Source organism: Rhodnius prolixus, unplaced genomic scaffold (genome assembly GCF_049639745.1).
Source record: "Rhodnius prolixus isolate KJV_2025 unplaced genomic scaffold, Rpr scaffold_8, whole genome shotgun sequence".
Taxonomy (NCBI): Eukaryota; Metazoa; Arthropoda; class Insecta; order Hemiptera; family Reduviidae; genus Rhodnius; species Rhodnius prolixus.
The window spans coordinates 39,446,428-39,473,652 of record NW_027411593.1 but is presented as its reverse complement, the minus strand read 5'-3'; the positions used below and the strand labels follow the sequence as shown (position 1 = coordinate 39,473,652).

The 27,225-nt window shown below is 31.3% G+C and overlaps 2 protein-coding genes across 12 annotated transcripts in view; one reads left to right on the top strand and one right to left on the bottom strand.

Annotated features, from left to right (window-relative positions):
• The window catches only part of LOC141451465 (beta-1,4-N-acetylgalactosaminyltransferase bre-4-like), a 50,637-nt gene extending 24,298 nt beyond the window's left edge, over window positions 1–26,339 (bottom strand). Inside the window, exons 1-3 of one of the 5 annotated variants that reach the window (XM_074122876.1) lie at window positions 26,200–26,339; window positions 26,007–26,121; window positions 24,625–24,818 (exon numbers count right to left, since the gene is read on the bottom strand). The gene's annotated coding sequence lies outside the window, so the exon portion shown is untranslated. Of the gene's footprint in view, window positions 1–10,671; window positions 11,041–24,624; window positions 24,819–26,006 lie in introns of those variants that run through there. The other 4 variants (XR_012456830.1, XM_074122880.1, XM_074122879.1 and 1 more) reach the window with 4 other exon arrangements.
• The window catches only part of Herc4 (HECT and RLD domain containing E3 ubiquitin ligase 4), a 28,955-nt gene continuing 12,912 nt past the window's right edge, over window positions 11,183–27,225 (top strand). The window contains exons 1-6 of one of the 7 annotated variants that reach the window (XM_074122863.1): window positions 11,183–11,364; window positions 12,424–12,543; window positions 12,699–12,833; window positions 15,131–15,270; window positions 21,198–21,293; window positions 26,989–27,175. In XM_074122863.1, coding sequence (XP_073978964.1) covers window positions 26,989–27,175 — 187 coding nt within the window. In that variant the 5' untranslated portion in view covers window positions 11,183–11,364; window positions 12,424–12,543; window positions 12,699–12,833; window positions 15,131–15,270; window positions 21,198–21,293. Of the gene's footprint in view, window positions 11,394–12,423; window positions 12,544–12,698; window positions 12,834–15,130; window positions 15,271–21,197; window positions 21,294–26,355; window positions 26,513–26,651; window positions 26,874–26,988; window positions 27,176–27,225 lie in introns of those variants that run through there. The other 6 variants (XM_074122865.1, XM_074122864.1, XM_074122866.1 and 3 more) reach the window with 6 other exon arrangements.

Here is a 27,225-nt window from a genome sequence, read left to right as displayed (position 1 = left end):
CTGAGAGCAAAAATGTCAAGTGAATGCAACAAAAGTTTAAAAATGTTCTTTAAGAAGTTAGGTCTGTATAATGTTTCAAGTTTTTAGAGCTTTTGTTCAACAGCATTTTATCAATTAGTTCAGTTCAAGTTTCAAGGAGGGTTCCATGTTAACTTCACTCCGCTTGTCGAACACAGAAAAACAAAGTTAGCGAACAAGGGTTGATTAAGTGGAAAAAAAACATCGTAAAAAAAAAAGTGGTTCGGTCCTCATCACTAATGTTTCATTACAAGTTTTCGAAGTAATTTTATCAATGATTGACATAGCGCCCTTATTTTGCTTTTGATAGCAGAAGAAATTTTTTTGTTAAAATATTACTTATTAAACTTCTTAACAAATAGGTTTTTGTTTCTTGATATGTTTTATTTCCAGTGAGGTTAATCGAATAACAGATCTGCTTGCATAGTGACATCTGGACCTCATTTTTAAACTTTTAAGTTTCCCTAACTAGCTAAAGTGAGAGATCAAAAGGGTTTTTCTTACTGTAAGTTCTCCGTTGGGGGAAAAAGGATTTTAGCTACTTTTTAGGGGATCTTAGCGTCCCTGCTACTAACTCACGTCTGAGAACTTCGACATGAACACCCACAACATTCACACAATATACTCACGACCTGCACAGATAGTTGAGGTGAACTGTTCAGGTTCTAGCCACTAAGCAAATTCTAGCTCATTTTAATCAAAAAACTACACTTTAGGGAGCTAAAATAGTTTTTGTAGATAGCCCGATTTGCTTTATTGAGTCTCTGATCTCAATCTACTGTTATTTTGACATTGAATTTGCTTTCAGATATGAAGTGCGTTCTACAAAAGTAGAGATCAACTTGTCGCCTAACTCCAGTATCTTTAAATGGGACTCACAAGTTTTGTGTAAAGCAAAATTGACCGTTATAATTCTAGCTGGAGTAAAGAGAAAGAGGTGAGTCTTTTTTTTTTACATTTATCTGCATTAATGAATACAAACTATTGATCATAATTAAGCACATTTGATTTTTAAAAATGCCTACTAACATTGCTCTAATTCGAATCTACTTGCCTAGAATTTCTATCTCCTGCTAAATTGAACTTAATTACCACATTAATTTCCTTTACTGTACTTGCATTTGATTCGGTACAGCCTGTTAAGGAAATTGAATACGTAGCCAAACTAGAAATAGCTTTCGTCATTAAAAATACAAGTTGATAAAATTTAGCAATTTATAATGGCATTTGAGGGCTCTCATAATAAGGTAAAATTAGGAAACTATTGGAAATGTGATATTACAATAAGGGGTAAAGATAGCTCCATATTGTCTTTCGTTTTCTATGAATTAAATATGTTGCTAATATTCGGAGTTTGTTGAAAATTTGCAGAACATTTGTCAGAGCCAATATTACGGTGACCAAGCATTAGGAGGCGCTGCCCGCAAAGCTAAGATTTATTGTGTTACTGGGTTCCTGGGTTCGATTCATGCTCTTGTCTTTGGATTTTTGTTTAATAATTGTGAAATATTATTATGTATGTTAGGTTTTTTAGCTATCCACCTCCGTTCGTTACACTGATTTATAGTTGAGCCTGAAACCTACTAAAAAAAAGGCCAGTGTATACTTCATTTGTCACTTAGAAATTTGAAAACTTAAGTGAAAGAAAACCGTGGGAATTTTTGACTCCAGATTTAAATTTTTGCAACTATTGACCCAAAAATTAGAATATTCCTAAATTTCAAAGAAAGTACCCTTAATTGTTTAATAAATTTGAAAACATTTTACTTCTACCTTCAGAAGTTTATTTATTAGAGAGATAAAAATCAATAGATACTAATAATCTATTTTCTAAAAAAAAGCGTGATGAAAAGTTTTTTGCTCAATACTTTGAACTAATTTTACAATAAGTTTTCACAACTTTTATTTCAAGTACACAGAGTGGTTTCTTTCATTAAATAAGATGTATACATAAAAGTTTTCCAACAAGTGAATAGCCTAATAAATAATCGGCTTAGTTATTCTAGTCAACAAATTCTGTGCTTCAACATAGCACGTTAAATAAAATTATTTCATCTTGCGTTTGCAATTAATTTACTTCAGACTGAACCCTATGTAGTAGTTTCTAAATATTTGGTATATTTTAGGCACCATTATAAGAATTTCAGTTCAGATTAATCTGGTTTTTAGAGCTATTCAAATAAATCTTCATTTTAATTTACTTTTAAACGGAATTTCTCTTCTGTGTTTTATAAAGTTTATCAAGCCTTCGTTGACTTTCTTAATCAAATATCTATTTTATCCCAAGAAAAAAAAAGTATTGTAATCGTTCAGATTCATAGATTTTTGAATTTTCAACGAACAAATGTTTGGAGGTTTCCAAATTGAGAAAAAGTTGTTTTAAATTGTTCTATGTGTGTGTGTGTGTGTGTGTATGTGTTCGTTTTGTAACTGTCAAACAAAAAACAGAAAATCGTAGTAAGTTCTATCACCATATTTGATTTAGGTGGTTCCATGAGGGCACCCAACAATAACCTTAGAATAAAAAGAAAAACTCAACAAAACCAGCCAATCTGAAATGCTCTTTTATCAAACCAATTTTTTCATATTTTGAGAATTCCACAATTTTCTGTAAACTTAGTACCTTTATTGAACCCTTGAAACGTTTCTCCCGCTATCTGCCTTTAAGCAGGACTCTAAGATTGGGGTCAAGTTAGTCATTTCGTTTTTTAGATTTTTCTGTAAAGCCTTTTGGATATGAATATAACTGTGCTATATCTTGAAACTTTTTTTTTTTCAGAGAACAAGAGTTTTTGAAGGATTCTAAAGGTGCCATGGCGACATGCTTCTTTCAACTGTATAATTTTATCATGTTTGGGGAACATGTTTAATATTGCGGCAAACTATCTTCTTCTTTTTTCAAATTTTGAATTTCAAGGAACTTCATAAAATGCGGTAAGACAAGGTAGTGTAAGTGAGTGTTCTTACAAGATTTTTGTTAAGAGAGTACTGATCTTTTACTGCACTTATTTTCCCAGATTCTTTTTCATATCTTCGTCATTTGTAGAGAAGAAGGTAAGCAGAGACATACTTAATCATTTTGCAAACACTAAAATCAAATCTTACCAAGTTTAAAAAAAAAAAAAAAAAATTATTGGTGCACTGCCGGCCTCCGTGGGAATCCAATACGCTAACAGCATAGCTAATTCCTTCGTATATAATATAAATATATACACAGTAAAATAATAATAAAGTAGAAAGGCGCCACGGTAGCAGAGAGATTAGAGGCGAGACCTGCGAAGCTAATATGTATTGTGGTACTGGGTTCGATTCCCGGTCTTAGGCCTTGGATTTTATTTAATAGTTAATAAAAGAAGTTTACAGTAAAGCATGTTTGCTAGACGCCTCCGTCCACGACGCCTAATTGGTAGTTGGACGTTAAGCCCCGCCTGAAAAAATAGGCGATTACTTTACTTTACTTAATAAAGTAGAATGAACCTAGAGAGTATTTAGGAATATTCTAAGAACACTTATCTATTTAACAGTTAGTTATTGTAATGACAAGTATAATACAAAGAATTTTAAGTAAGATGTACATAAAACTTAAAGATAGAAGTTGCATCGAGCAGAATAACGGTGTAAAGAATGTTTATGAATGGTATAGAATGCACATTTCCTGGCCCTCATACGCAGTGAATATGCTATTGTTGTTAGCAACAGCTGTGGCAAAATCTTTTGTTGTCAGGCAATGTAACAGTAGCCTATTAGCTTTATCCTACCTATTTCTAGATTTTTACAGTCTATCTAAAAATAATCAAAATTCTAATTTCTGAGTATTCTGTTTCAGGCAACAATGTCTTCTTCCGAGCAATGAGCTGTAAGTAGCTCTTAAGAAAAAAGAATCTAAGAGCGGATTGCAAGAAATGTCGAAGACGAGACCTCAGCGTTCACTGCTGGGTTCATTGAGCTAAATTTGAAAGATGCATTCAAAGAAAACTGGACTAGATTAGATTCTTTTCAGTTTTCTCTTTTTAAACTTTCAGATCATGTGTAGATGCTATATAATAATAAAGAAATGAAAATAGTATTTCTGATAAAAAATCTTTTCAGCCTTACTTACAAAAAGAAGTAAAAACTTTTTAAGAAAGCTGAAGAGAAAACTGAAGTATTGCTTGTTTCTAAAAGCTATTTCTCTAGCTGTCAAAAAAAAAGTTTATTTTGTTGCAAACCTAATCTACTGTGGTTCAAAAACTTTTTTTTCCATACTAAAACAAATGTAAAATAGCAAAACTTTGGAGTAACTTTTAGGAAAATTTATGAAATAAAAAAGTAATTTTTTTTTTTTTGCTTTCTTGTATCCTTCGTAAGCACTTCGATTGTGTGTGTATTATTGATTTTTCTATTTTTACCAGAAATACACGTTTTGAGGTGTGCTGAGTAGTAATATAGAAGTATTCTGTGTTGTTTACGTATATGTAAATGAGCACAAAAACAAATTTAACTTTGCGATCAAAGTATTTCTGTTGAAAGTTCTACTTTATACAATGGATTTTTTCCAATTTTGAAATTATCGATTAGTATTGAAAACGACTCTAATGCTTTTGGTAAGGAATGAAGTTACGTCCTTTAACGGAAGCTTTTTATTACAGTGATCATAAAAAATATAAAAGAAAATTTAACGACGTGAACTACGATAAGAAATAGTGTGAGTGTTTCACCGTCAATTTTAATTTTTTACTCATTAAGAGAATAATTTTCTCATGGGAATTTGCATTACGTTAGAATAGTAACTACTGAAATATAATAATGCATTTTTTCTTTAATCCAGTGTTGAAAGAAAAGGATTGGATTTATCATGGATTTGGAGAGAGGATATAGACTCAACTAGTTGGATTCTTCATTATGTACTAAGTGTATTTTATGCTTGGAATCAGAAATATATGTGGGAAGTATAAGTATCTTCTATACATATGTTTAATGCCTTTCATACTCCTTTAGGATCCGTAATTTGTATTTAAATTGGAGCAGTATTAAACTAGTAATATACAATATTAAGTGGGCCTCTGAAAAAGCACACATCCATGCAGCAGAAAGATTTAATAATTATGTACAAACTTTTTTGGACCTGCACCCAAAAACTCTTTTAACACACACACAATCGAAGTGCTTACGAAGGATACAAGAAAGCAAAAAAAAAAAAAATTATTTTTTTATTTCATAAATTTCCCTAAAAGTTACTCCAAAGTTTTGCTATTTTACATTTGTTTTAGTATGAAAAAAAAAGTTTTTGAACCACAGTAGATTAGGTTTGCAACAAAATAAACTTTTTTTTTGACAGCTAGAGAAATAGCTTTTAGAAACAAGCAATACTTCAGTTTTCTCTTCAGCTTTCTTAAAAAGTTTTCACTTCTTTTTGTAAGTAAGGCTGATTTTAAAAGAAAAATTAGCAAAAATCCAAACAAGCAATCAACACATATAATAATGTTTGGTTTTCTCATTAGTACAAATATTTATAGATTTTTCTTAAAACAAATTTAAATTGAAGTTAAATTATTGAATTAAAGATCCAGTGGTTGTAAGACCTAACGTTGATATTCTCCTACCTCAAGCCAATATTCAACGTCTTCTGAACTTAGGTATAAAGACTTATCAAACGTTGACCCAATTATCACTAATAGTTATTTCTGAAAACTTTTGACCCTTCTGAGTTCATAACCGCAGAGAAGTCTAAAACTAAAATTGTATTAGTTCTATTTTCTCCACTTAATACATTTTACGTTAAAAGTCTTTAGTTTAATTATATTGCTTTTGTAACATCAGTAAATATGGTAAGTATGGGATACGTGCATTGTGAAACGGATTTTAACAGATATTTAAGCTATTTCTAATGGAGAAAGAGTGGTAGGTTTTTTATAAATAACTTCTGCCAAGGGAGCAACCCTAATTGGTAAGAGTTATACCGAATGCTTTTAGGGACGATACACATTTAATACTATGGATATTGTTTTAATGTTTCCTCCTTCTCTTTCTTAAGCTTCATAATACCCCTAATTCCATTTAGGTGTTTTGAACAATAGCAGAGTATCCCGTGAAGTCTCGTTTTCACCTTTTTTATTGCTACATGATTTTATTGTAATCAACCTAAGAAGTTTATTATTTTATTCTTTATTAATAATTTAATTTTCTATAATTTGCATATCTGAGGGGAATAAATTGTATAGCTAATAAAGTGAAGTCTGCGGATTGAACTTTCTTAAAATCTGAACTGGCTTAGGGAGGAAATCTTAAGTTTAAAAGAAAAAGTACGGTACACTCATATGACTTACTCTTACTGCAATTATCAGCAATATCAGCCTGATTTACAAATTTCATCCAAAATTAACTTTAACTAAAGTCATAATGTACATAGTTTTTCCGAAAAAAAATATATAAAAAAAGTTTGAAGCATTTTAAGTTCAGAGAAATGCCGTTTTTCAGAATATAATTTTTTAAAAATCCTTGAAAACATATCTGGTCAACTTCTAGACATGCTTTAAATGTATTTACTTAAAAGTTGTACAGAAAAGTTACACATCTGCCTAAGAATTTTGTCAACAATTTTTCACTTTACTTCCTTTACTGTAGTTAAACAACTGAGCTCCACTCACAAGGGTAAATTATTCAACATGGTAATGTGATTGTGAGTCATTTCGAATCGCTCTCTCTTCACTAGTGTTTCTATTTTTAATGTATGTCTAATCTATTTGGGATTGCTAACAACAAAAATTCAAGCTAATTAACATAGCAAGACAAATAGCGGAACTCTCAACGCATCTAATTAATGCCGCATCTAATATTCCTCCTACCTACTACCTGCAGTAAGAATTTGCTCACACCGGTACAAGTTAAAATTATTATTTATAAATGTTGAAATTGTAATTTAATATTGTATTATTTATTACTTAGACAACGCAAATCTGCTTAGTGTAATTAATTTAATGTATTTTTGAAAAGGTAGTTCAATAATATTATTAATATTAATTGACAGATCGCTTTTGATTACGAATTGTAGATTTTTATCATTCGAAACTGATTTTAATACTAAATATAAAATAAGTATGATTTTGGTAAAAGAATTGAATGTTTCATTGGTAAAATAGTTACAGCCCAACGAAAGTTCCAGGGAGAGCAAGAAACCAGCAGTTAGGGATAATCATTCCCTGATGATATCACGCTCCCTTCTTCTATTAACCCTGCGTACAGTTCCCTCACATTCATAACAACCCACATCAAGGACAGAAGAGAGTGAGAATCTTTGACGCCCTAAATGGTTCCAAGTTTGAGGCGCCAAACCTAAGGAGTTGATCATTCTAGCCAGAGTTCCTGTATAACAAGCTTCCGTCCTTGTAGATTAGGATAACTAAACACTCCGTCAATTTAGAAGAAATAAAATTTAAGAGTTAAAGAAACGTATGAGCGATGTTCCTCAAAAGATTTTTATGTTAAATTTTGCCTTTTAGTGTTTTATGTGGGTCTTCAAGTTCTAGTAACTTTAAATAAAAAAATATTATAGATAATGGGGATATAATATGATGGAATAAAATCTTAGAATTATGAAAAAACGAAATAACTATCCTTGTGTCTTTTGACATTCAATTGAATTTCAGATGGATCATCATACTTTTGATGTTATTTACATCACAAAGCATAATTCACATACATTTCTCTTTTTCTTTTTTTGCTGTTTTTATTCATTTATTTAAAACACATTTTGGTAAAGAGGTTGAAGAAAAATATCTAAATAAAGTATTTATACTATCATTCACTGGAAAATGACATAATTAATATTAAGTGATTTATCATAACCTTTTACAGTTAATAAACAGTTTGCATTCAACTGAAATGAAATAGGTTCAAACAATATCATTTGCATATAAATGGCATAATTTTGTTGGTTTCTTTCTTCCTGATTCTCCGGTTTCCTAAAGCTGCTCTTAAAAAGAGTAAATTAAATTTATCAGCATAAAAAAGAATTTCTTGTGGATTAGAAAAAAAAGTTATAATAAATAAAATTACTACCTAGTGTTCTGACTCAGTGCTTAGAAAATCGAGATATTGATCGAATGATTAGAAATATAAAAAATAGCTTCTTTTTTTTTTAAAGTCGCCTTTACCTCTTTTAGGATTAGCCGTACTTAAGATTTTTCAGGGAGAATGATTATAGCTCCGTTAGGTGCAATATTAAAATTTCAAAAGACATAAAAACAACGCTACTCAAGAGCTGGGTCACTGCCAGGTTTCAATTAACATCACTAGAGAAATGTTATTCTCCATATATTTTCGTGGAGCGGTTTCAACCCCTCCATCAGTGAACCTTCATGGGTAGCCTATATGTTTTATTTATTTTACGAGTATGAGCGATATGTTATTCTTTACTATTTTACATAAGATTAATAAAATTATTCTTTAATTAAGGTGTTTTTTTATTTATACGCTCTTTGTGAATTTATAATTAGAGCAGATTACTTACTCAGAATAAATGTGGGCCCCTTTTGAGGGTTAATTAGTCTAGCCTTCATTAAAATGTACAGCTTTATTACCAGCGACTTGTTGTGTATTCCAATGAACCTTCATTGCCACTTCTTAAGAGATTTCATTGAAACCATTATCAACAAGATTTCAAAGAATTTTCAACTTTTTTTTTCACTTCGTCTTACAGTTTTAAGTTCACTTTTTTCATTGGTTTTAGGTTTTAGTGAATTTCTCCAAAACGACTACAAAGTTTTTCTTTAAACTTCGAACTTCTTATATTCAAGATTATAAACTTTTTATTTTTACGTAGATTATTTGTCTAAGTGCATACTTTTTTTTTTTGGCAGAGTCCTAGCAGACCGGTGAAATTATAATTATCAAATTTCTTTTAAACAGAATATAAGAATGTAATAACATCTATCCAATATTAATAGATGCCTTGGTAAACCTAAAAGCAAAAAAAACCCACCATGACCCAAAGAGTGACATAACAAATTCTCAGTATCAGCCATAATTAGGAGTATTGTGAGCGGAACCTCTTGTACAGAATGAAGGCCTGGGTTTTTCTTCTGCGGAGTGTTGGAAAAAATAATAATATGCACGAGCATTGTTGATAAAATACCGTAGTTTATGAAGGCGAGTAGCTGACTCTATACACATAAAAAAGAAAGTCACGACTATCTTGGCTAATGGTTACAATTAGTATCCGAACATACAAGCACTTGTACACAATCTAACAATATCGAGGAGCTTAAGAGCTTGTAGTGTTGCTTAACTATCTGAGAAGATTAACGATTCAAGAGTTGACTATGCCTCATTTTATTATCTAACCAGCACAAAAATCATTAAATATTAGCATATGCGGGAGAAGTACAATAAATATCTCGGGTTAGTTAAAACATGGAAATAATTATTCGAGTACATTCACGGGAAAACATATCTTGATTGTTAGTGGTTTAAAACGTGTTTTCAATCTTTCGAAGAAAATGAGTGCCTTTGTTTTAAATCAATGTTAAAATAATAATAATAATAAAAAGGAGAAGCCGATCTTCGCTTTAACTGTTTTACTTTTCTTTATTTCACTTTTTTACTATTCACTTCATAAAGAAAAATGTAATATTACTTTTTTCTTTATCACAATTTTCTATCAAGGAAGAGGAAAATACTGGAAATAAGAAAACGACTTCATCATCCAGGGCAGATGTTGATCAATATAAGTAATCCATTTTAGGAATCACCATTCGGCAAAACGAATGTAGCCAACTGAATTCGTTCTTATATAAATGCACATCCTGTTGAAGAATAAATACTGGGAAATTGAAGTAGTTATTTTGCTATAAGATTGAAGGGAAGTGTTGATTTTTATTGTAACAAACTATATTGTAACGAGATAGTCCTTTTATTTGTTATGTAACCAGCTGCCTAATGGTTATTACCAAAGAAAATATTTTTGAAATAGATGTAAATTGGATAATAAAGATTGGAGGGGATTTATTAAACTACTTTAAACTACTACAAATATCACCCACAAAATTGCGCACAACCAGTAAACAGTTCATTTTAATGCAGTTCTCCCTGCCTATAAAGAAATAATTACATACGTATACATCAATCAATCAAAATTTATATTTGAACTAAAACAACTCTGAAATGCCGTAAAAGTGCATAGATTGTACTTAAAAAAGCAGGTAATTTGTTATATGTGAAAACAAGAGCTTTTTTTTCTAATAGCACAAATATTTATTTACTGCTGTTATTCATGCTAAGGCCACAAAAACGCAAGAGACCTGACGCTTCAAAAATCCTAATCTCAAATTGAATTCTCTTAAAGTTCTTTGCTATTCTGCCGGACTTCATGCAATAACAAAGGATATCTCTGACATCCACCTTTAATACAAACCCAGTACCAAGATTCCTACACCCAGTCTTGAGGAAGCCCTGAGCCAATTGCCAAATAATGGTACGCACTACTCAGACACCATCATCAACACATACGGAGGCGTTGGTCCCTATTTCGAATGTATTAAGCGCCTAACCAACCAGTGGCATGCCCAGTCATCATCGACACCTGTACTTTTATTTATTTTCCAGATCCAAGTTACTTGTATTGCCCGAGTAATTTCTTCTATAAAACTATTATCTTATTGAAGTCTTATTTCTTACCTCTGTTAAGCCTCTCCAATTTCCTAAGCCTCCTCTTCTTGATAACTCCGTAACAATTATAATTGAACATAAGTAATCCAATTTCTTATAAAGCTGGAAGTCTATTATTATTATTTTAAAATTATGGACTATAAAGCGTTTTTTTTTTTTTTTTTTTTTTAAGAAAACTTAAAAACAAAACTATTGGTCAATTAGACGATTAAACGGTTGAGAGAACGGATGACAGGATTGATTTGCCATCTCCCGGACACATCTATTGATAAATACAATCGATTAAGAATATATCATGAACTTGTGGAGGTCTTGAATAAACATTTTAGCAGGTTCTTTTATTAATTAAAAAAAAACAGATGAAACAGATACAAAATCTCTTGTCCACATCTTTTCTTATTAATAAGCAATTAGTATTAAATAAAATCGATTTATGTTCAAGTTACTTCAATTTTTATCCATTGAAACACAGAGCACTAATGCCATCTATTTCTGCAAAATTGTACCAAATTTTGGTTAGTACTTTGAGTAGTGCGTCAATGCAAAATGGAAGTTAACTAGTTACGTGGGGTAACCGTATGGGGTAATCGATCCCTGAACTCTCTTATCCAAGTAGATTGAGATTAGTTTATTTACGGATGGAGGCGGTGGAGAATTGAGAAATAAGTTTTATGACGCTAATTCTCACGAAATTTCCTGGAGGTAAAGGAGAACATACTATTAAGTATCTTGTAAGTTAACAAACTCATGGTGTACGATGATGAAAATTATTTGGAAAAACTGTGAATTCCCTTAGGAACATCCTTTTGTGGCGAGATCCAAATTTTGTATTTTAAAATATTTAAAAAGATTACACGCTAGTGTAACAACATACCGTTAACGGTAATTATTGAGCGCCCTGAGACTAGTGTTTTTCATATCCCCGTTTTCAATTCTTCCCCAAAACATCTAATGGCTCTCCCGATCTGCATTTAATGTAAGATTTTTGTGAGCTCTAAACCTCCCAAGTGATCCAAATACAAAACGTACTGTGGGCATAAGGACTAAAATAGTGGTTCACCGATCCGCCAATCTATTCTAAATTCTCACCACTCAGGTCTGAATGACTTTTCTATCTTGGTAGGTGATTGACTACCCAAGCGTCCTCAGTGTATCTAACAAATTACTTAATTTCTTCCTGTTCATGAGGGAAGAAATAGCGCTCCGCCCCATTTATAAATATTTTACCTTAGAGGTGTCCAAACTGGCTGCCTAACTTCTTCACACTTCTTTCCTCAGCCTTCCTGTTACAAAATAGTTCAAGATGTTGACTAGTGGTTCGGTTGATCCACTTTAGTCAGCTCGCTCGCCTTCCCATTGCCTACAATTCCCGCGATTAAAAATGTTTAAAAATTTACTAAAAAATGTTGGAGTATCTGTTCTGTAACTTATATAAATTGAAGCAGCTCAAACGTGCTCCCAAACTATCCGTAAATATTGAAATGCAAGGGAGGGTGAGGCAATTTAGAAGAAGGTAATAGTAGAAAATAAATAGAGTACGAAGTTTGTGCTTTCTGTTAATTTTTGTTATTATTCTATTTTCACTTTCTTTCTTCAAATTTCTTTGTTCAGAGTTTCGTTTCTTAGGAGTCTCAAACATATTCCTGTAGAAATTACAGTTCGTAAAAATCACGATCACAGTTCTATGTCCTGCGAAAAAGTAAGAGTATTTTTCTATTTATATTAACCTAGTTATTTTGTTTAATTTTCCATGTGACGAAGCGATATATTATTTAGACTAATCCACTTAATGCAAAATTACAAAGTTCTTGAAGTTGTCGAGTTGAAGAAAATTTAATATATTTTGATGGAAGAGAATTGCAATACGAGGAAGGATGCAAGGTGAGGAAATCGATTTACATTATTACAATATCAAGCAGTTGCATATAAACTAGATATTTACATGTCTAAATTATTAATACCACGATACATTGAAGTTCTACATCTTATTTTCATATAACTAATATCGAGGTAAGGATGAATGTTATATATTTTAGGAGAGAGTGAGTGGAAGAGACAGAGATGAGTTAAAGTAAGATGAGATTGGGTCCACAAATGGAAGTGTAATCAAGTGTCAGAATGTAGCTGAAATTCATCTTTCTCCTCTGCGACCACAGCTTCATGGCTGTAAAGTACTTGTCATATATCTTAGAATTATAAATAACTACTTGTATATATACAAATTTCTAGAATAATAAATTATCAAATCTATGTTTAATTTTAGCATTTTAGTTAAAAATATAGCATAAAATTTACAAAAAAAAAAGTTCATTTCAATTAGAATTAAGCATAATTATTATTGAATTAATTATATTACTTTTATTTTTTATTGTAAGGCATATCGTAAGAATGACAACTCAAGATTAAAAAAAAAAAAAATTGACCCTCAACTTTCAAAAATGTTTCAAGGTGTAGACTTCGTTTCTCCCCATATCTATATACTAATTGGAATCCTGCTCATTAAATAATAACATAAAAACGTCTTTTAGTGAGGTGAGATAGTTGACGAAGGAAAAGTGAAGACCAGCTAAGACAGTAACACATTAAGGGCAACTCACAGAGTGGTACCAGCGAAAGAGGAAAAGTAGAAGGCAATGGATTAATCTGGTTCGGATATGTGCAAAATTGCTAGGATGGCTTAGGGGAAAATGCAGGCCACGGGTAACTTGGGAGGTTGATGTGAATGAAGCTTGCGAAAGTCGAATAGAAGAGGAAGATTGTAAGAAATGTAAGAGGCTAAGGAGAGCGAGATGTTAAAATTGTTTTTAATATTACACACGCCCCTTTTATACCTGCTGAAGAATCATAAAAAGAACCAGCCTATTCTTTTTATTAAACGGAGCCTAACTTTTGAAGAGAATTCGCCACATTCATGAGTATTGCAATGTTGTCTTTTGTAGAATTAACTAGTGTAAGAAAAAGAGGTGTGGACTTTCCATAACAAGATGGTTTTAAACCTATTCTACAACAACTGAACTAAAATACAGGTGAAATCAACCAAGTACAAAACAGTGCTAAAATCCATTAAGGGACTTTACTTTGATTAAGACTCCAACGAGCCTTTAGAGAGAGGCGAAGTTAGAAATTCAGTGGGAAGAAATGGCATCAAGATGAAGTGGATAAGGTCGTTGGGAACTCCCAAGATTGTCTCTCCCTTTCTTGCTCTGGGTGAATAGTGAATTGCCAAATTAGAGGAGAAAAGCGTATTGGCAACAAACAAAAGGGGTTACGCTTGCTTACCCTTAGTGGAGAGGTGTTCTATTGCCCTAAGAAAACAAGCTAACTCAGCCTGAAACTTTAGAGGAAGAAGCTGAGGTCGCCTGGGAGGATACTTAACACCATCAAGTTCTTAGCTACAATTTGCTTATCTCATTTCACTCTTGTTTTATCTCAGTCCTGTCAACCCCTTTTTTTATCTCTGGATTTTGCCTTTGTAAAACTATTTTCACCAAGTGTATAAACGCTCCTAAGAGTCCAATTACAGCTAAATTATAGTTTCACACTTCCACAGTCTAACTGTGCCCCGCCCAAAATGCTCATTTCGTTACTTTTCAATGGTAACATCCCGAATTACATGATGGAAATCTCATACACAACAAAAAAAAAAAGGTGAATTTTTGGGCTTTTCACGTATTTTTCCCCTTCAATAACTGCTTTTAAGATAAGTAATGCGATCATTAGAAATAATGAAACAATTTTGTGAATATTTTGAAATTTAAAATATCTTGGCAACTTGAACTGCCACCGTATCTTTTTCTGAGTGTGATAAGTAATTACAACATATTTAAACTAACCCGAGCGTGTATATGTGATGAGAGAATTACGAGGTCTTATTGGAAATGCGTGGAATTAATTTTTGAAAATCAGTTTCTATTATAATAATTGCTCTTCGTTTCAGTTAGTACCCTGCGTCAAAAGCTTTACGGCAGAAATGGGTACTGATTAAAAATAAAATTTAATCATAAATTTGAGTACATTTTTTTAAAAATTAGAATTAGAATTTAGTCGTGAAAGTAATCGTACTTTTAATGATATGACAATTAATTAGCGAACTAAATTTCAAAAATTTGTTAAATAGAAATTTTTTTATTGGGGATACTCAGAAAAGTGGCCTCGCCAAAACGTGACCCGGACCATTAATTGAAAAGTCATATAGTGAATGATAAATCAGTTTGATTAACGATTGAAATTAAATTAATTCGGTGATTAAAATTAAAGTTCAATTAAACTCTTAGATTTAGAGATAATTTTTTTAAGTTTTTGGAGCCCGCAGCTATTTTCAGTGAACTGCCGGTCTATGGACAGTATTATCTCATTACAAACAATACTGTCCAATTATTATTATTATTATTCTGTTCCTTAAACTGGTTTAATATTTGTGAATTCTATTATACAATATTTGTTTTTTGAAGTGTTTTCTTTTTTCCAGAAATACTGTTATTGCTTAAAAGTTCATTTATTACATTACTTAACCAATGGAATTTTTAAGAAGATATCAGCAAAGGAAAGAGTCGCGAGAAGTTTTATATTATAAATCTTCACCCTACTCACTTCTAGCCCTAAAATATGGTAATTAAATATCATTAAAGTAATCTGTAAAATCTATTAAGTTACTAATTGTTAATTTAACTTTTATGGTGATAAAATACCTTCCATCACTAAGCGGATATATTTACGTGAAAATAGTCTTTATGTTTCCATTATAAATCTTAACACGTCACTTGGTGTTTCACGCTTTAATAAGTATTCAATTCCTTTAATAATGGTACAGGCTACTAAACTTGGTAGGCTATAAACTTTAACAGAGAATAATATATTACAGATTATGAGTAAACATTCATTCTACTTGGGAAACTGTATTGTTTCTTTATTGCATTTCTGTCTATCTTTTTTTTACAAATTCAATTTTCAAATGTTTATTTTGTGTGCAAAAAAAATTATTTCGAAAATGGTTTGTTTCATTAAAACTTCAATATTCGCTTTCTTTTCATTCTACTAAAGGAGCTATCAGGCAGTTTTCAATCGAAATTCTTTTTAACCGAAAAATAGTAACTTTACTACAAAATGAACTGTTTAATTCCTGATCATATTTGAAATCCTCTCTCTAAACTTTGAATATGTTACAAAGAGTTTTTTTTATTTTATTATGATTGTGATGTTTCTGATTTATGGTTTCAACATATTCTGATTAAATGGAGGGCACTAACTAAATTTTTTGTTTTTCTAATTCTAGGGACCCCAATCATCCATCGTATCTATTTCTAGAAAAAATCATTTTAGAAAATTTAATACGATCGCAATCTCTCTCTTTCTAATAGTAAGAGAACATGAAAAATCTGTTGTGACACTCACACGACTTTCACTTTGTAATTAAATTCAACATTTTATTGAACACTTTTGTTTTAAACTTAAATTGTGCTGAACGTTTAGGTCTTTAAGTTAAGTGACGAAGTACAGTATTTTAGCCATACATTAAACTAGGAATCCTTGAGGAGGTGACGATTTTTATATATTCTTTCGATATATAAATATACATGGCTACGTCTTCAACAACCCTGGAACTATAGTTTAATTCTCTTTGGTCTTAATCTTTTAGAAAAAATTTTCAAATAAAAAGAATTTATTATAATATATTGTTTACACACTAACCTTTCTGCAGATCGTTGCAGCTCATTTCCCAAAACACTTATAAATCAATTATGTAAAATAGCATATCCAGTTAACAGATTTTTCTCAGATTTATAAATCTAGCAATGCTTTTAATGTAACTAAATATTATATCCGCCGCGAAACTGAATCTATTCAGAAGAAGCTCTTTAGGGGGGAAGACAAGATAGCTGTACGCTGAGAATCCTCCTCCTCAAAAAAAAAGAAGTGTTTAAAGCACTACTTTTTATAAAATATTAAAAAAATGTCTATAATATTTTTATTAAAATTGTAAACAACCCTTTTCTTTTACCGTCTTAGCATGGATACATAAACGTTTTACTGGTTTAGACAGTAATCACTGGTAGCATAAAAAAGTTTATTATGATGTATATAGCTAGAAAGGGATTGATGCTGGAGGAGCTGAAGAGTTGATGTTGCTAGGCTTGTAATATTATCCCTTTAGTGCTCCATATGCACTCAGCGTACAAGCAAGCCGTTGGGTCTTATTAATAATGAATACATTTTACCTTCCAGCTAGGTTCAAGTATTTTCCTCTTTCTATAGTTACAACGTTGCAAAAAAAAAGAGTTCTAGAAAACAGTGTGTTGTTTTCCGTTTTATTATTTAACGCAGAGACACTTCCGTGAGATGAGATGCTATTATTCACGTAATTTTTTGCGAGTTGAACTAGTCTCTTTTTTCTACGCTTAGATTTTACTTTAAAAAGCACTGATATGATGTTGTTTTAGAGAGCTTCCTGATAAGCTAATTTCAAATTCAAGGTACTTACAATTTTTATAAGACTACGATCCTATGGAAAGATGAAAATTTTTTGCCCCTGTTCAGAAATAATTTTAAATAATTTTATTTATTTATTTATTTGGCGCATAAATTGCAATTACTTAACAGTCAACTAGAACATTGGAATAGTTACCTTAATATTACTTTTTTGGGAAGGAGGTACACAGCCAATTTTGGGTCTTGACCCCCATAGTAATTTCCGTTTTTTTTCCAGAGCGTTTCACTATCTGGTTCCTAAAAATTTATTTTTTAATAAGATAAGGGCGTAATCATACGCCTAACCCCCGTTGCTTTGTAGGATCTGTGATTTTTAGGAGGTTTTCTCCTCTAGCCAAAGAAAGGCTTAAACTTAGAGACTAAGGTGGGTACTGTGATGCCTTTAGGTTTGATGTACCCTTAATGTAGTGTTTACTGTTCTGGTTATCATTATGTGGCTGTTGAAATCATATAAGACAGTATCGTGTCGTCATAAAATTCTTCATTTTAAGCGGACAGTCTTAGTTTTTATGTAGTCTTCTATTGCCTGTGCCGAAAACTTGCCTTCAAACTTCGAACTTCTGTATGGGTGTTAAGTGTGGTCGCTTACAAAAGCAGTGTCAGAAACCTGTGGGGAACAGAGATGGATTTTTACAAGTGGTCATACGCCTTGAAGGTTTGAAAAGATAAGAAGAAGCTGGAGTCACCCGTGAAGCCGGAAGATAAAATCTTAAATAGGAAATCTGGTTATAAAACAGCAATCTCCGTTCTTTTGCTAAAGTTTCTCTCTCTATTGATCGCAACGCTTATATAATGACATATTAATTACTATTGATTTGTGTCTAATTTGAAATTTGAAGTCTCTGAATTCTTGTTTCATTTTTATTTTAAATATAAAGTGATTAAATGTCTCTGATTATTTCAGCAATCTTGGTTTGTTGAATGTGATAAAAAGAAGGAAGAATTTCCTTGGCAATTTTCTATTCGACAACAACCACAATATTTTCTTAAGCTGTTTATTAGTAAGGCCCACTTAAATGCCTAAAATATACATACCTCTAAGCAGAACGAACAGTTACCAACCAAAATTTATTTCTAGTTCAAACCTCTCAATTCAGGAACTTGTATACCCCATCATTAATCCATAAAACAATAAAGTTTGATTTAAAAATGAACACGGAATTATAACAGATGAATGTGATGACAATTAACGTAACTTCAGCTATGAATACTGCTAAGAATACTATCATAAAATTAAAAAGGGAGGAAGTGAAATTTTGTTTAGTGTTGCACTTCAAGGGTCTAATTGCATTTAGCTTAAGCGAATATTACACTTTCCTTCCAATTGAAGCAACAGAAAACCGTAATAAAGTTGGAGTACAAAATAAATTGTCATAGTGACACTACTGAAACAGAGAACAGAAGAGGCCGTTTAGATGAAAAGAAAGCGATTGTAAAACTTTCTTCAGCGCCGAACAAAGATTCTGGCATCTTTCCAAATTATCAGAAGCCAAGTTAATGTATCTACTACCTTCGGCCGAACTTAATTAGTGACATTTGGGTAATAGAATTACCTTACTTTTTACTCAGTCTTGAAAAAGCATTTTGTAACGAGTTGTTGAACCAGAGGTAAATTCCTTATAACATTCACCAATATTTTCTACTTTCCTGTTTCAAAATATATATTATTGTCGTCCATCAAGCTTACTTTCCTCAATAACTATCTATTTGTAATTCCGTGAGATTTTTTGTTTCACTTCATGTAAATACATAGTGTAATTGCTTACCTACTAAATTTTGTACATTACAAATGGGCACTACTCTTAATTCAAATTCAAATTGGCAAAAGTAAAATGTATAGCACTAGTAAGGAAAGAAATCGGATATTTTTTAGACGGGGCTTAACGTCTAATTACCAATTATTTTATATATATATATTTTATTTTTGAACTACGGCCAAAAAACTGATCGGGGTTTCATAATGATTGTGAAAACTACATAAAAAATTGTGTTGGAAAAATGGCGTTGAACCCGTTTTGATATCCTCTAATATTTGTAGAGATAATGGGCTGTATAATAAGAATTAAGGAAAGTTGGGAAATTTCCAGATGTTAAGGACAGTTGAATAGTGCATTTGGAGGAAGATAATTATTTTCTGTTTCACTATGGGGTATGCTGCTTGAGTTAGGTCACTTAGAAATATTGCAGTTTTGTAAGTAGAAGACGGAGCAATTTTTTTCGTCATGCACTTATGTTCACATAATTTTTTTGGACTCACAGTTTCGTCAATTTAAGGTGAAAACTCGATAATTAAGAGTAATTCATTCTCTCAGAAATTAATTCAAGGTTTATGGAATAAAATGCATAATAATCCTTCTTGGAAATAAATTGGAAATCCGCTTAAAAAAGGAAGTGCTCTTTTTTTTTTTTATTTCCTCCCCTGCTTTATCACTCGAACAAGTATTTTGTTTTACTCAGCCTCTTTTGAAAAATTAAAACAAGAAGTCCATTAAGGAAAAATAATTTGGAATTCTTTATTTAAATGTTAATATTTTTTCTTCCCCTAGTTAAAATAACGAGTTACTCTTTTTTATTTTGTAACTAACTTATAAACTTTGGCTTTACCCCGGTGAACCAGGCAAGTTAAAGCCAATTATCTCTGTACTTGAATGGTTTCCCTTTTAAGTGGGAACTGGGAAAGGATGGAAAAAAGTGGCTCCTAGAAGAGCCAGTCCTGCACTCCCTGGTGAGCCATTAAAATGGGAACTTTTAATGAAGCTTATAGAACACTTTTTATTATCCATTCAGCTTACCTTTATAGCTCTTCTTTTATCACTTCACTTACTTTAAAAGTCTTTCTTCAAGACAAAAAAAAAAAATTCTTTATTTAATGTTTAATGTAATTAAATAGACATTTAAATAGGGTAAATTGATTCAATCATCTATCAATAATTTTGTAATAAAAGTAGAAATAGCTAGTACATTTTTAAAGAGTTGAATAAGATAGTGAAAAAATAATATACATCTTATATCAGAAATTAAGCTTTTATATCCAAAAAGCTTTTCTAAAATTTTTAAGGAAAGGAAAACTCAGTTTAATTGTCTTGGTTTTCCAACTTCACAAGACCATTGTAAAAGAATAATTTTACATTAAACAACAAAAAATAATGAAAATTTTAAAGAATCATTGCAAAAATAAATTGAACTAATGTATTTTCAGCATTCGGTAGTTTTGCTAGTGTTATCTATAGACATTATGACAGTTTAATTATAATCCTTTATTTCTCACAATTCTTTGCATTCATAATTATTCCACATGCTCCAGAAACAAACGGAAAGTAACTCCAAATTTTCACTTTTTCACTTATTTGAGGCAGGTGCTTATTTTGGAGAGCTCTATTCAGAGACCGAATGGTGATAATGTATTTTTTATTTCGCAATGTTATCGCCTTTTCATTTAAAATGTTTCTCGAAATTTTAAATTTACGGAAAAATGACACTAAAATGTTTATTTTTGGCCGTCCAGAAAAATTAATGAATTGGATTTATGACTTCAATTGGGTTATGAGCTAAAGGTTCTCACCTAGTTATTCGTTCACGAGCGCTTTGCATAATATGCAGTGAGGGACTTCAGTTTCATGTAATTACTTTCTGTCAGCTATTTATTTCATGGTGTAATAAGCCTAATTTAAAACCTTACTTCTTATATTGATTGAAAAGTATGATATGAAACTTATGTGTACGTTTCATCTGATCTTACATCCCTTTTCTCGATTGTCAACTCTTGGCTGGAGTTGAGATTCACACTATAAAATGAACAGAAAAGTTGTAAAGCCTATCATGAAAACTTTTAGATTCTAATATTCAAATAAATAACATCAAAATTGTTAAAGATTTTATGACCAATCCTAAACACCTCACATACAGCATTGAAATATTCTACCTGATCATACTTGGACCTTGTTACTATTTGTTAATTACTAGTAGCACTTATCTGCCAGTCAAATATATTGTAATCGTAAAAAAAAAATTAAAATGAAAAAGTAAAATCAAAATTAATCTGTTCGCAGGTGACCACCAACTAAGAAAGCAATAAAAGAACAGAGTAAAAAAAATAAGATCATCTCTAAATACCATCCAGAGTCGTACCATTTTTGTGACATTTTGTAAGTACTATTAGTAATTTAATTTTTATTATCAAATTTAATATCCATGTTTTAATATATAAAGTTTATTAGGCAAAAACCTTAATTCCAGTTAAAATAAATAAATAAATAAGTGTATACTGTCTTATTTTTAAATAACAAATATTAATTCTTAATTCATTAATTACTTTTAATTTTGTACTAATATATTTTTAGAATTTTTTTTTTTTTGTTAAACTTGGCACAAAAAAGGGAATGTAAAGACTATTTGGTGTTAATGAAGCGGAAATTTCAAGTTTATACATTGTAACTCTAAACCTAAACTGAACATAATATGCTCTTAACAAATGATTACGTTTTTCAAATATAATGAACAATATTCCTTTTATCTTGTCATCTAGGTTGGTTCAGTAATCTTAGTTATAAATATTTTTTCTCTCTTCCGAATTTCTTTTGTTTTTCACACTTCTAATTTGTATTACAAAAATGGTATGTTTAATAAAGTTTACTATTATGTTACACTACTATACGTACATTACATTAAGAAGAAGAACTGTCCATCAGCTTATTTCTGTCGTATAAAATTTACTTGATTAATTTCTTAATGATCCGGACAGGAGTTTGGAAGAGGTAACAGCCAAAGATCGTGATGTTCATCCATCAAGTTTTGAATTGGAAAGTAACCATTCCGGAAAATGGGTAGGGAAGGCTAGATAAGGAATTGGATCACATACTTTATCTCACGAAAGAACTAAACTTTGGCAAACTATGAAGTTTCTTGCTAGGGAAGTATTATTAATAGGATATTGGAAAAAGGTGCGAAGCTATAGAAAAAAATGCAAGCGTGGTGTATGGAAATTTATATTAGGTTGTTGACTTAATGACTAAAGATCTTCAGATCAATAAAAGAAGGGACCTAGGCCAAATTCGGAGCATAACATGAGTAATGAAGTGTGGCACCAGATTGAGTATCTCGGGTTCTTATGTACAAAAGAAAGTGAATAAAATCCGAATCTAAGTAAGATGATAATTGGTCACCGAAAGGAAGCTGGAAGAGTAAAGGCTTTACTTAAGGTGGTGGCCCTTCAAGGGAGAAGTTAAAGGAGCTCGAGTAAAATTCAGGAGGAGGTTGACTAAGGAGAAGGAAGTGTAATTGAGAATGCATTTTTCTTCTTGGACAGTAGAGCCATTTAAGAAGAAAAATTGCGAATCTCTGGAGAAACACCTGGTTCGAGGTTGTTGTAGACCTTCATACAAAGCTGTAAGTATTGCCGCCGATAAACATTTCAGTCAGGCGAAAATTTATAGTGAGAAACGCTTAATGTTCGATAGCGAAAAAATGGTTTCGTGATCTCAATAATTATTTTCGACTTAATCTTGAAAAATAAAACCATTGTATAGAAAAAATTTCTAATAAACTATTGAGGCAATTTTTTCCAAATTATTTGTTTTAAGCATATTATTATTCCAATTTTTTGTTTTAATTTGTTTGATTAAATTTATTGGCGACTTTTAATTGAATAAAATGTATATTTGGGGGGAGGGGGAGTAAATGAGCGGAAGAAAAGCTGTGAATAAGTTAAATGCAAGCTCCGTCACACATTTTCAATTATTTAAAAGGCTTAATTTAATAGTTTTAAGCACATAAGTAGTTTAATAAACAAATTCATCGGGATTTAATTATAGCTTGTACTCTGTTTTTCTGAGACTTCTTCACTTTGAAAAACGACGTATAAAAATGAACTATTCCTAAACATAAGTGCAAGAAAATTACACTGACAGTACAGAAAAACTCGTATTTTATGAAACGTTCAATTGCTTATAGCAGAGTTTAAATATCGCAATATCTAGAGCACAGTAGACATTTAAGAAACCATGCAGGTTTAAATTTGAAGTACGCTCATTAAGATTATATTCCTAGATTTTGTTTGTTTTCAGGAAGCAGTAACAATGGAATGGGTTTAGAAATAAACTTATCTTCGCCGTTTTACCGGAACTATCCTTAAATTTATTTAATAAAGTTAAGATATTTTAAAAATCGACTGAAACTTGCGTTTCAGTTATTCTAAGGTATATAATTCAACGCAATTGAACGTTGAGGTTCAAAAATCGAAGTATATTGGGGTAACAAAACGTTAAACGATAATTACAATAATATCCTAATAAACATTCTCTCAACGAACCTTGTTGGTTTTAAAATTAGTTGGCTTAGTATTTAGAATCGAGGGAATAAAGTTCGATTAGGATTGCTATTAGTAACATTTTTAAATGGTGGAAAATAAACCTCATTAATCGAGGTTGAAGGCTTTCTGTGGTGCTCTTCAGTTACAACGCCACCCTCTTGAACACGTTTCATCCATTTGTGTTAACTGGGTTTACTAGTCTCGAAAAATTCTTTCCTTTCTTCTTTTTTTTTAATTCATTAAACCACTCGAATTATCAAATTCATGGTTTCCATCCTTTAAAAACCTAGTAGTAAAAAGCAGGTTAGAACTTATTTATTACAACAACAATGGTTCACGATTTCATAATTAATATATTTCATTTACAACTACTTAATCTTGAATGACTCAAAATTCACATTCACGAATCTAAAGGCTACAGACATATTTGCTTATTAAAGTTGTGACTAAATTCATTATGAGTACCAGTACCAAAATCAGCTAAAATAAAAACTTAACCCTAGTAAGATTACTAATTCGAAACTCGACTCCTAGAGTTACCCCAAATTCAATCTATAAATCTACAATTATTTCGTGGCATTTACATATCTTCTTTTCGAAGGATACTGAAATTAATGAGGTAGGGGAGAGGAGAAAAGCTTCATTTGAGGAAGTTAATTGTTGATAATGAAATAACAAAAGAATAAAATTTTATGATGTTTTCTAGCAGCTAACATTTTTTAATTGATAAGCAATTTATGTTACATAAAAAAGAAGCGATCAAAATTAAAGATTCATGGCAGTATCAATATGTTCAATATATGTCGTTTTTTATATGAAAGATTTTAACTGATACCTATACTTTTTAAGGCAGTGCAACAGTCAGTTAATATTAGTTGAGTATGGAAGGACAAGAGTAATTATTTGGTTAGTTTAATGTTTAAAAATTAGTTTGTCGCATGAAGTTGCATTACAAACACGTGACATCTACTAAGAATCGTGTCACCTATTATATGATGTATGTCTATCTACCCTGGTGGCGACGCTTCAAACCAAAAGTTTCCACAAACATATGGAACTTTCAAATTTGTAACTTAGTGTTATGAAGTAAGAAAAATATTTTGTATAAATTTATATATATTAAGCTCTTTTTCCAGTAAGAAAACATATTGTTAATTTAGAATTGATACCTGATAATTGGCTGATCTCAGCACGCTGAGTGGTTTAGCTAGGCGGAATGTGCTACGGTGAAGAGAATCTGTAATACTGAGTGAGAATATGTGCAGGATGCTGCGCTTAACCATTGCTACGGACCTCATAACAGAATCAATATCCCTCATCCCTTCTACTATCTCATGACATTTTCCTCAGTTGGCTTTTTCTCCTGTCGATTATTTGCGATTTATATTTTACATCGATGTTACACTGTTATTACATATAAGGCGCTCGCTTGTAAAGTAGTAAATGTAAAAAGAGAGGAGAACAAAGCACTAGCCTTTTGAATTAGTCAAGGGTTCTCAAGTTATTTATCATCATCACATAGAAAAATAGTACGTTTAAATAGCAGGGACTTAGTTTTTGATTAGAATAGGGACAAGCTGGAAAAGCCATATCCTAAGAACTATCTGTGGCTTTATTAAATATCAGTGTTAGTAAATATTTCTGTAATGCGTACAAAGCGTGAGTATGAATGCGTATGTATAGTGAACTTTTATAATTATTTCAACTTGAATTCGCAGAAATAATGTGCATCTGAAGATTTTTTATTATTGGTTTTAAAAAAGTCTTATATTTGGAAAATCTGTTTTATTTCATAAATAGAACTCAATAATAATAATAAAATCTTTCATTTTCAGCGGCAGCGCATGTATGCTTAGGTTGATAATGTTGATGCACATTCGTAAATTGAATTTTTATTCCAAAATTGGAATCTCACTATCATCCTTTTACTTTCAGATTGTATTGCTTTTTTATTGTAACCGATGGGGCATATAACGTGTAACGCGTGGCCTCGGCATGCTGGAAGCCCATTTCTGAATTCTTTGAAAACGAGATTTTTTTCTAAAACAATTTTAAGAAAGTTAGTAACTGCCAGCAATTAATAGACCCTTTTTCAAACAGAAAGACTAAGTGGTTAACTAAAGTCTTTTATTTTTAGAAATGGAGATGAAAAGATATTCTTCTATTTTTTGCACATCGTTAAAGCTGCGTTTGTGCTGTCAATGTACAAAATTACAGTGAAAGGGTTGCAAAATTGATAAGAGTGGTTGAAGTTCTTGCCTCCTTCAATATTATTTGTGCCACTAATGTAAAATGCAATATTGTACTCCCGATATTTTGTATTATGTTCAAAGCTGATTCAGAATAGTTTTTTATGTTCAATACAAAAATGAAACATTTCTTTATTTCGAGAGCAAGTTAAACTGTTAGGTAAAAAGTTTACTCAGAGGGGGAACTTTTTCCCTGAATTAGTTTCTTAATAATGTGGCATGAACACCGTAAATCTGTAAATCGTAGGCACAAACTAATTAAAAAGAGAAAATTTGAAAAAGTAAAAGAGGGACAGACTCACTTAACTTGAAGGTGGGTGCAGCCCAATTTTCCTTAGCAACTTTATCAACATGCAGTACAAATTAGAAATTTTTCATATTGGTGGCAATCACGAATATAACTCGAGACAGGTTTTCCTAAGTTCAAAACGTAACATTCATTTCTCCACTTGAAAAATGTTTGTCTTATTATGTTTTGAAATGTTTTAGACTTACTATTTCAATGGATGTGAATTTAAGTAATTGAGTCACAATATTACTGAAAAGAATGTATCTATTTTAATAGTTATTGATTTTTTATTTCAAATTATTACGGGTACATAAATGTTAAACCACTGCTCACAAAATATCCTTTTGTGTAAAATTTCATATGGTGCCAGTAGAAGTATGACTAGAGAAGGTAAAAATTACATGTATTAAACTAATCCAAATTCCTAGAAGCATTTGAGGTTTCTAAAATTTTAAGTGTTAACATGGATACGAAAATGAAAACACATTGGCTCCATTATTCTGATGTAATTTATAGGAGGTAAGGATTTTGCTCTTAAAAAAAACAACAAAAAAGCCATATCTGCTAAAGAAATAAAAATTGGAAATACGACTTTAAATAAAGACATAAAGAGAATTTGTTCAAATTTTTCACCTAGCACTCTAGTCTTGCTACTTAATTCTCCGTTGAAGTGTTAGTGTTAGGCACAATGGAGGAAAACATGCACTTAACCTACCAGTCTCAATGGATGTGCTGAAGTAATGAAACGCGTTCAAATTTACATAAGTCAAGGATGTTAGTTTTCAGTTAATTTTAAGTTTAGTATTAAATAAAATTTTGACTGTTTCATTTCAAGCTAAAGTTATTTTTTACCATGAACGAGGATGATTTATTTGGGCAGGTGCGTTACTTGCAGTTTTTTAAAATTACACCCAGAAAAATAGTAAAATAAGAAACAATATTTCACATAATTTATATTGTTTACGGACGTATTATGGCCGATTGTTTTTCAATAGATGAGCATTGTGGATTTATGCTCAAACAAGTATGAAGAAGACGATTTAACGGATAGTGGCACACTTTCAGTAATGTTCTGTTGGGGAAATACTGCGAACGGTGAACTTGGCCTGGGTGGCATCGAAGAAGAACACATCCTTTCGCCCAGGGAGCTCAAGTTTACTCATTCTACTTCCATTCGAACAAGTAAGTTCTGACTTAGATACTTCTCTTAGAATGTTTCCTAAGTCACTGCG